The sequence below is a fragment of the Ochotona curzoniae genome, unplaced genomic scaffold (genome assembly GCF_017591425.1).
Source record: "Ochotona curzoniae isolate NIBS_2020 unplaced genomic scaffold, NIBS_Ocur_1.0 scaffold_274, whole genome shotgun sequence".
Classification (NCBI taxonomy): domain Eukaryota; kingdom Metazoa; phylum Chordata; class Mammalia; order Lagomorpha; family Ochotonidae; genus Ochotona; species Ochotona curzoniae.
This window is the reverse complement of record NW_024467101.1, coordinates 8,301,670-8,312,079: the sequence shown is the minus strand read 5'-3', so window position 1 is coordinate 8,312,079 and position 10,410 is coordinate 8,301,670. Positions and strand designations below refer to the sequence as shown.

At 50.7% G+C, this 10,410-nt stretch overlaps 1 protein-coding gene across 4 annotated transcripts in view; it reads left to right on the top strand.

Annotated features, from left to right (window-relative positions):
* Positions 1–1,108: 1,108 nt before the first annotated feature.
* NF2 (neurofibromin 2) overlaps positions 1,109–10,410 on the top strand; it is an 86,440-nt gene continuing 77,138 nt past the window's right edge. For all 4 annotated transcript variants that reach the window (XM_041003476.1, XM_041003477.1, XM_041003478.1 and 1 more), the window contains exon 1: positions 1,109–1,695. In XM_041003476.1, the coding sequence (XP_040859410.1) occupies positions 1,582–1,695 (114 nt within the window). In that variant the 5' untranslated portion in view covers positions 1,109–1,581. The remainder of the gene's footprint in view (positions 1,696–10,410) is intronic.

The window sequence follows — 10,410 nt, the reverse complement described above, 5'->3', positions numbered from 1 at the left end:
CATAGGATTTAACCAAGGGAGTGTGCCAGTCCCCGTCCTGAATCCTGGTGTGGGTTCAACGCGTTCCCAAGGCCTCCACGGCTCCACGCCGCGAGGACAATTATTACCCTTTTTTAGTTAAGAGTCATTTTTCCTGAAGAGCAACGGAAGGATTTGGCGGGAAAGTGTCGGCAACCTACTAGGTTTCCACAATTTTTTTTTTTTTTTTTTTTTTTATTATTTTTTCATTGGAAAGGCGGATATACAGAGAGGAGAGACAGAGAGGAAGATCTTCCGTCCGATGATTCACTCCCCAAGTGAGCGCAACGGGCCGATACTATGCCGATCCGAAGCCAGGAGCCTCTTCCGGGTCTCCCACGCGGGTGCAGGTTCCCAAAGCTTTGGGCCATCCTCGACTGCTTTCCCGGGCCACAGGCAGGGAGCTGGAAGGGAAGCGGGGCTGCGGGATTAGAACCGGCGCCCATATGGGATCCCGGGCGTGCAAGGCGAGGACTTAACCACTTGCGCCACCGCGCCGGGCCCTCCACAATTTATTATTGTTATTTTTTTTTAAACTCCGAGAACCAGATCAGTAGGCGGAATGGACTCAGTGCCTAGTAGGAAGCAGGGCGGGTGTCCGGAACGCGGTCGCCTGGGGCGAGGTAGACGCTTTTTTCCTGAGATCCGGGGAGGGACGAGGCTGCAGGCGCCCGGGGCCAAAGCCAGGCAGCTCCCGGAGGCGCGCCTCCCTCGGCCGCCTCAACCCATCTTGCTAGAATAGGCGTCGCCGCTTGAACAAAAGCATCCAGAATGACTGCTACCGCAGCCACTCCACGGCGAGGACGGGTAGGAGCCCAACTTTCTATTGGTGACATTTTCTAAAGTGGGTGGGACGTCACAAGAAAAGTCCCACTTCCCTTGGCTCTGCCAGCCAACCGCGGCACCTGGGAAGCAGCCGCCGGGTTCAGTTGCGCTGTGTGGGTGGGTGGGTGGGTGCGCGGGTGGGTGGGCCGTGTGAGGGGATCCCAGGGTGCTGAGGGCGGAGCCCCGAGCGGGCGGAAGGCTTGCGGGGAGGGGACGCTTGGCCGCGGGCGCGCGGAGCGAGGACTGTGACAGCCACTCGCGCACGCGCGCCCGGTGTTTGCGCGGCCCCGCGACTCTTTTTTTTTTTTTTCTCCCCGGCCGCTGAGAGGCGCGCCGGGTCCCGGCCACCGACCGCCGTCTAGGGTTCTTAGTCCCCGGGCGTCTGGAGCCGTCCGCAGCTGGAGTCCGGCAGAGCCGGGCCGCTCCCGCCTCGTCTGTCCCGGCTCGCGTCCACTCCCCGCCGCCGCCGCCGCCGTCAAGGGCCTGTCCCCCCTCCACCTCCGCCCCCTCAGAGTCCCCTTTCCGCTCTCGGGGCAGGGTCCTCGCGGCCCATGTTGGCCGCTGGGGACCCACGCAGTCCACATCGCTTCCAGGCCGGTCTGCCGGACACCATGGTGACCCTGCGGCCTGTACGACGGCTCCTTCAAGGGGGCTAACAGTTGCAGCTCACAGGCCTTGGGGGTGCGAAGGTCCCGGGCCCTGAGCCCCGACCCCCTCCAGCGTGCGCGCGCGCGCGCCATGGCCGGGGCCATCGCTTCCCGCATGAGCTTCAGCTCGCTCAAGAGGAAGCAACCCAAGACGTTCACGGTGCGGATCGTCACCATGGACGCCGAGATGGAGTTCAATTGCGAGGTAACCGGCCGGCAACCCCCCGCTCCCCTCCGCAGCGGGCTGAGGCGAAAAGGGCAGCCCCGAGGAGTCCCCCCGCTTCCCGGGCCCTGGCGCGCGCGTCCCGCCCCAGCCCGGCGTCCTCAGGGCGGTGACAGTCGAGGTGGAATTGTGTGGATACCATCTTCTGGGCATGGATAGAGCCGGAAAGGGCCCCGTAGGCCCGAGCTCTTGTGTCCTAGAGAGTTGTTGCTTTGTTTTAAAGGGTTTTTTTTTTTTTTTTGGGGGGGGTGCAGTTTCAATCCTTTCTCAATATAAGTTTCATTCATGGTTACGGGAAGCCTCCTGGGTCGTGAATTACCCTGCAAGTTTGGAACTTTCTTGAGTACTGTTTCCTCATGCCTGGTTTCCTCATGCCTCACGTCTGGTTTCTGGGAGCGTCCATGAGATTGTCTCTTTTTCCCAAAGCTTCCGTTTTGGGAGAATCTCTGAGGGAAAGCATGGTGTCTTAAAAGTTACTTCCCAACAAGTTTCCAGCGTGAGATGATAGCACGTGTCATTTGTTGGGTACTTTCTCAAGCGTCCAAACATTGGGACGTTTAATCTTCACAACTCCAGGAATAGAATTCATCTGGATGATAGGAAATATGTAATTTATTTTCCCAGATTTCCTGGGTTAAAACATCTAAAATTCTTGGAATCTCAAAATGATAAGTGCCTTTTTGTATGCTAATAAGTTGACTTGCAAGTCAACCCTGAAGTGGTTTCAGGCTGGAAGCTGGTCCCAAAGACCTCTGCCCCACCCTCTAACCTCCAGGAGTCAGGGAGGGGCTGAAGGTGAAGTTTATTGCAGGGGTCCTCCATAGGATGAAGTGTGCCTTTTGTAATGACACCTGCTTAAGAAACTCACAATGGACAAGGTACAGAAGATGTCCAGAGAGTTGGACAGGTGGGGTTCTAGGTGGGTGACATGCCCTGGCCGCTCCCCACATCACCTGCCTCTCCCTAGGCTCCTTTTCATCCACAGCCTTTGTAATATTTGCTCTCCTAAGCAGGTAAATCGGTGTTTCCCAGAGTTATGTGAGAAGTTCTAGCAGATTCTTCGAACCCCAGAAAGGGCTTGTAAGAACCCCAATGTATCAGTTTGAAGCACGGGGAGGCTGAAGGGGAATGCTGGGCCTGGGACCAGCAGTTGGAGGCAGTTTTGTGGACCTGAGCCGTTGCTCGGTGGGCTCTCATGCTAGCTCTAGGTTGAGAGGGGCAGAAGGAACTGAGTTGCAGGTACTCAGCTGTTGCCGCCTCCTGTGTGGGGAGGAATAGATTCAGTTGGTGGACAGAAATCTGTAGTCTTTTTTTTTTTTTTTTTTTTTGTAAAGATTTATCTGTTTTTATTGCCAAGTCAGATTTATAGAGAGGAGAGACAGAGAAAGATCTTCCATTTAGTGGTTCACCTAGCCAGAGTTGAGCTGATCCAAAGCCAGGAGTCAGGAGCTTCCTCCGGGTCTCCCACATAGGTGCAGGGTCCCAAAGCTTTGGACTGTCCTTGAATGCTTTTCTAGGCCACAAGCTGGGAGCTGGAAGGGAAGTGGAGTAGCTGGCATGCGAACCAGTATCCATATGGGATGCAAGCGAAGACTAGCCACTAGGCTACCATGCTGGGCTTCTTGGTGATTGATTCTCAGGCAATGTTTTCTGTGTTGATGACTGAGGAGACGCTAGAAGCAAACACTTTAGTTCCTTCCTGTATTTGTAGAGTACATCAAACTATATAATGGCACAGAGGTACTTTGGATTAATACAGTATTCAATACTCAATAGACTATTGATTCTCCAATCAATTTAAAAATCTTTATTTTTATTTAAAAGACAATTTTACGGAGAGAGAGAAGGAGAGACACAGAGAGAAGGTCTTTTATTGGCTGGTTCACTCCCCATCTGGGGCCGTGTTGCTCAGAGTTGAGCTGATCCAAAGCCGGAGCCAGGAGATTCTTCCAGGTTTCCCACGTGAGCTCAGGATCCCAGGGTTCTGAGCCGTGCTACGCTGCTTTCTCAGGCTACAGGCAGGGACCTGGATTGAATGTGGAGCAGCCAGGACACCAAATGGGTTCCAAATGGAATGCTGGTGCCACAGGGTAGAGGATTAGTTTGTTGAGCTATTGTGCCAATTTCTTTTCAGTTTTCAAAAGCATTTATAAAATTTTTTTTAAAAGATTTATTTATTTTTATTGGGAAGGCAGATTTACAGAGTGAGAGATCTTCCATCTGCTGGTTCACTCCCCAAACAGCCACAAGAGCTAGAACTGTACTGCTCCAAAGCCAGGAGCCAGGAGCTCCTTCCGGGTTTCCCACGCAGGTGCAGGGTCCCAAGACTTTGAGCCATCCTCCGTTGTCTTCTCAGGCCACAACCAGGGAGCTGGATGGGAAGTGGAGCAGCCAGGACACGAACTGGTGCCCATGTGGGATTCCCGGGCTTGCAGGTGGAGGATTAACCACTTGACGGTCCCCCAGTGTCTTCAGTAGCAGGGCCTAGGCCGGGCTGAAGGCAGCAGTGTGCACTGCTGCCTTGTCTCAAGCAGGACCCACTTGTTTGAGCCACCCCCTGCTGCTTTCCTGGTGTGCTGGTTAGCAGGAAGCTGGGGCTCAGATCCAGCTGCCTCAGTACGGGCTGGGGCATCCCAGGCATGGGTGCAACTGCTTTGCCAAACACTGAGCCCAGACTCTGAAGGAATTTAATTTCTTGCTATTCAGAGTGCTGGCAGCAGTGGGCCGAGGCAGAGGTTGGCAGGCTTCTTCTACTCAAGGCCACGTTGTAAATATTTTTAGCTTTGTGGGTCGTAGGATCTCTTTGGAACTGCTCAGCTCTTCAGGTCTGCTGTTGCTGCACAAACCAGCTATGGATAAGATTGACTATTTAGTGTGTTGGCATATGAGGCACCACTGACACATTTCATCTGTAAAGTGGGGGAAAGTTAGGTCAATAAAAAAGGAAGCTAATTTTTTTAAAAAAGATTTATTTTATTTTTATTGCCAAGTCAGATATACAGAGAGGAGCAGAGTCAGCAAGGAAGATCTTCTGTCCAATGATTCACTTCACAAGTGACTGCCATGGCTGATGCTGCTCCTATCTGAAGCCAGGAGCCAGGAACTTCTTTCTGGGTGTCCCATGTGGGTACAGAGTCCCAAGGCTTTGGGCCATCCTCCACTGCTTTCTCAGGCCACAAGCAGGGAGCTGGATGGGAATTTGGGCTGCCAGGATTAGAACTGGCACCCATATGGATCCTGGCGCATTCAAGGCGAGGACTTTAGCCGCTAGGCCACGCCGCCGGGCCCAAGAAGGTAATTTCTTAAATCCACTGGACATGGGCGTCAGCAAATGAAGTATTAATATACATATATAGACAGAATTATTATAATAGAATTATTATTATAAATAAATAAATAAATAAATAAATAAATATTTATTTTTATTGGAAAGGCAGGTGATATTTACAGATAGGAGAGACAGAGAATGATCTTGCATCTGCTGGTTCACTCCCCAAATGGCCCCAATGGTTAGAGCTGAGCTGATCTGAAACCAGGAGCCTCTTCGGGTCTCTCACACAGGTGCAGGGTCCTAAGGCTTTGGGCTGTCCTCAGTTGCTTTCCCAAGCCACAAGCATGGAGCTAGGAGGGAAGTAAAGCAGCCTGGATCAGTGCCCCTATGGGATTCCGCCTCATGCAAGGTGAGGACTTTAGCCACTAGGCTACTGTGACATATTTTTTTTATAAAGAAATATCTTTTTAAGAAGCAGTATCAGCACAGATGTTGTGCTAGCATCCTGTGTCTGAATCCCAGCTATTCCACTTGCATTCAGCTCCCTGCCAATATGCCTGGGCAGTTAGTGGAAATTGGCCCAGCTGCTTTGCTCCCTGTCACCCACGTGGGAGACCTGGTAGAGCTTCTGCTTCCTGACTTTGACCTGATGAAGCCCAGGTTGTGGCAGCCATATCAAATAAATACACTTCTGTGCTTCAAATAAGTGAATAAATAATAAAACTTAAAAGCTACACCAGGGGCTTGGTGCAGTAACCTAGCACCTAAAGTCCTTGCCTCGCATGTGCCGGGATCCCAAATGGGATCTGCTTCTAATCCCAGTGGCCCCACTTCTCATCTAGATCCTTACTTGTGGCCTGGGAAAGCAGTCGAGGATGGCCCAAAACCTTGGGACTCTGCACCTGTGTGGGAGACCCAGAAGATTCTCGTGACTTGAGATCGGCTCAGCTCTGGCTGTCGCGGTCGCTTGGGAAGTGATTCAATGGATGGAAGATCTTTCTCTCTGTCTCTCCTCCTCTGTTTAACTGACTTTTCAATAAAAATAATAATAATAATAATAAAAAAGGGCCCCATGCCGTTGCCTAGTAGCTAAAGTCCTTGCTGGGATCTGATATGGGCACCGGTTCTAGTCCCAGCAGCTCCACTTCTCATCCAGCTCCCTGCTTGTGGCCTGGGAAAGCAGTAGAGGATGCCTTGGGACCCTGCACCCGTGTGGGAGACCTGGAGGAAGTTCCTGGATCCTGGCTTCGGATCAGCACAGCACTGGCCATTGTGCTCACTTGGGGAGTGGATCATCGGATGGAAGATCTTCCTCTCTGTCTCTCCTCCTCTCTGTATATCTGACTTTGTAATGAAAATAAAATATTTAAAATTAAAAAAAAAAGCAACACCAGGCATTTGGTAAGAAAGGTGAGAGGCTATCGTATGTGATCCAAGGCCACTCTCCAGCTCTGTCTGGTTACACAGAGGCCCCTCGGTTCACCTCCCTGTCAGTGGGATGTCTTCCCAGGAGGACAAGATTACAGCATTTCTCGTGTCACTTAGAACTGCTTGTTGGCTGAGGTTAAGTCCTGTGTGAGTAGAGGTGAAAGATGAACTTCTTTCTTTTACCCTGATTCTGCTTATGCGACATGACTATTCTTTTTTTCTGAACGTTTATTTGCTTATTTCAATTTGTTTGAAAAGCAGACACAAAGAAAGATCTTCTAAACACGTCTTTACTCCCCAAATGCCTGCAACAGCCAGCTAGGGCTGGGCCACGCTGAGGTAAGGGACCTGGAACTTCACCCGGGTCTCCCACGTGTATGGCAGGAGCTTGAGCACTTGGGCCATTATCTGTTGCCTTCTAGGGTGTGCGTGAACAGGAAGCTGGAATGGAAGCATGCTAGCTGGGAATTGAACCATGCATTCTAATATGGATACGAGGTGCCTTAAGTCACTGCCTCAAAACTCACCAGTTTATTTTTTAAGGATATGCTTACTTAAAAGTCAGAATTAAAGAGAGGCAGAGGGAGAGAGAGCTTCCATCTGCTGGTTCACTCATCAAGTGGCCACAACTGCTGGAGCTGAGCCGATCCAATGCCAGGAGCCAGGAGCTTCTTCCGGGTCTCCCACATGAGTGCAATGTCCCAACGCCTTGGGTCATCTTCTGCCGCTTTCCCAGGCCATAAGCAAGGGACTGGACGGTAAGTGGAGCAGCTGAGATCTGAACTGGAGCTCGTATGGCATCCTGGCAGATGCAAGGTGAGAATTTTTAACCCCTAGGCTGTCGTGCCAGGCCCTCTTTTTCTGTCTTTTATCTGTCATTTTGCCTTCCAACATATAAATACTGGGGCCAGTGCTTTGGTGCAGAGGTTGCCTGTGGCAGCAGCATTCCGTACAGGCACTAAGTTGAGTCCTGGCTGTACCACTTCCCATCCAGATTGGTGCTAACGTGCCTGGAAATGCATTGGAAACTAACCCAAGTCCTTGGGCCACTGCACACATTCTGTAGATACTCCTACCTCCTGGCTTTGGCCTGGTTCACCTCTACCCCTCGGCCATTTGGGGAGTTGAGAGCATGCAGGATACGGCCTGTCTCTGGAACTCTTCCTTTCAAACAAACAAGCAAATGAAAAAAAAAAAATTTTTTTAAAAGATTTATTTATTTTATTGGAAAGTCAGATATACAGAGAGGAGGAGAGACAGAGAGGAAGATCTTCCATCCGATGATTCACTCCCCAAGTGAGCGCAACGGCTGATGCTATGCCGATCCGAAGCCAGGATCCAGGAGCCTCTTCTGGGTCTCCCACGCGGGTGCAGGGTCCCAAAGCTTTGGGCCGTCCTCGACTGCTTTCCCAGGCCGCAAGCAGGGAGCTGGATGAGAAGTGGAGCTGCTGGGACTAGAACCAGTGCCCATATGGGATCCTGGGGCGTGCAAGGTGAGGACTTTAACCACTAGGCCACGCTGCCGGGCCCCCCCAAAAAATCTTTAAATAAAATCAGGCCCAGTAAGATAGCTCAACTGGCTAATCCTCTGCCTCCAAGCACCGGCATCTCGCAGGGGCCCCGGTTCATGTCCCAGGTGCTCCACGTCTCATCCAGCTCCATGCTTGTGGCCTTGGACAGTAACAGGAGGGTGACCCAAAACCTTGGGATGCTGCAAACATGTGGGAGAACCAGAAGAAGCTTCTAGCTTCGGATTGTTTTGGCTCTGGCTGTTGCGATCATTTGAGCAGTGACCCAGCAGATGGAAGTTGTTTCTGTGTCTCCATCTCTCTGTAAATCTGCCCTTCTTATAAAAAATAAAAAATCTTAAAAAAAGAGAGGGAAGATAAAAGGTGATAAGCTTGAATTAGGGGTGTTGATTAGCTGAGTAGGATCAAGTAAAAGGGTAGAGAAATCTGCCCAAAGCAGTGTGATTCAAAGTGATTCCCAGATTCGGAGTGATACTCTGATACTGCGTGCCAGGACTGCAAGGGGAGAAAGACCTTGTACTCATCACTGTACCTGTGTTTACAAGTCTGAAGGAAAGCAGCCTGATGGAGAATTAAGGAAGGTAGTCTGACACTGTGGCTTCAGGTAGAGAACAGTACTGGAAAGAGGAATTATATAAAAAATGAAAATTATATTGTTGAAAGTACGATATTAGGAATAAAAGACTCACTAATGGGGCAGGTGTTGCAGTACAGTGGATTAAGCCACTGTTGGTGATATAGGCCTCCCTTGATGGGAGCGCTGATTCCAGTCCCAGCTATTTTGCTCTCTCTCTGGTTTTAAGATTTATTTTAGAATTTTTATTGGAAAGTCAGATATACACAGAGGAGGAGAGACAGAGAGGAAGATCTTCCATCCGATGATTCACTCCCCAAGTGAGCGCAACGGCTGATGCTATGCCGATCCGAAGCCAGGATCCAGGAGCCTCTTCTGGGTCTCCCACGCGGGTGCAGGGTCCCAAAGCTTTGGGCCATCCTTGACTGCTTTCCCAGGCCACAGGCAGGGAGCTGGATGGGAAGCGGGGCTGCTGGGATTAGAACCGGCGCCCATATGGGATCCCGGGCGTGCAAGGCGAGGACCTTAACCACTTGCGCCACTGCGCCGGGCCCTGGGAGAAGTTTAGCTGCCAGGCTATTGCGCTGGGCCCTCTTGTCTTTTATTGAAAGATTGATTTATATTAAAAAAAGATTTATTTATTTTTATTGGAAAGGCAGATTCATAGAGAGAAGGAGAGACAGAAAGATCCTTTGTCCAGTGGTTCATTCCCCAAGTGGCTGTAAAGGCTGGAGCTGAGCCAATCCAAAATCAGTAGATAGGACCTTTTCTGGGTCTCCCAGGTGGGTGCAGGGTTCTAAGGCTTTGTACCATCCTCTACTGCTTTCCAAAGCCACACGCTGGAAGCTGGATGGGTAGTTGAGCAGCCAGAATATGAACCGGTGTCCACATGGGACCCCGGGCTTACAAGGTGAGCATATGCAGTCCTTACACTTTCAAGGTAAGGATTTAGCCAATTGAGCAGTCAGGCACAAACCTCTGCTGCTTTTGAGTAACACTGTACTGCGTCGCAGTTCTTATGACATCACCAGTGTCTTCAGACATTGTCCAGTGTCCTTGTGGGAGCAGGGGGTCACCTTGCTCTTTCTCCATCACCCCATCCCCTGTCCCACCGAGAAGTAGTGCTTTGTAAAAAGTGACAGTCAGATAGACGGAGTGGTGCAGTACAGAGTGTGTCAAACTAACATGTACATGAATGACAGAGATCTTGATAAATTGTTGGTTTGTTCAGTAGTTCTGCTGCGAGACTTGGGAATTCTTCAGCTTTTTAGAAGTAAATTTTTGAAAGGCAGAAGAGAAATGGCTTGGGTCTTTCACGTGAGTGCAAAGATGCAACAGTTGGGTCTCTTTAGGGAGCTGGATCTGAAGTAGAGCAGCTGGGATACAAATGGATGCTCTGATAGGAGTTGTCACCTTTGCAAGCAGCTTGGCCCGCTGTGCCACAAGGGAGGTCCCAAGAATTCTGCATTTCTCATGGAATCTTAGGGACCAAAATTTGAGTAACAGAACAGAGGTAGAAAATGCTGGGACTTTGACATCAAGCAGACGCGGACTTGAACTTTAGACAAGCCACTTAACAGTGTGGATAAGAAACATTAAGCTGCTTGGATCTCAGTTTCCACACCAGTGAAATGGGACTAATCATCCCGAGCCTGCACAGCTGTTAGGGTTTGGGGGACACATAAATCCTGGCTGAAAGGAAAGAACAGAAGGGACTGGGGAAGTGACCGTTTTGCACAGTGGCTAACACATCGCTTGGGACACCTGTGTCCATGTCAGAGTACCCGGGCTGAGTCCTCGCTCTGCTTCTCATCCAGCTTCCTGCTAATGTGCACCTGGTAGGCACCAGGTAGTGCTCCGGTACCTGCATCCTTGCCACCCAAAGGGGAGACCTA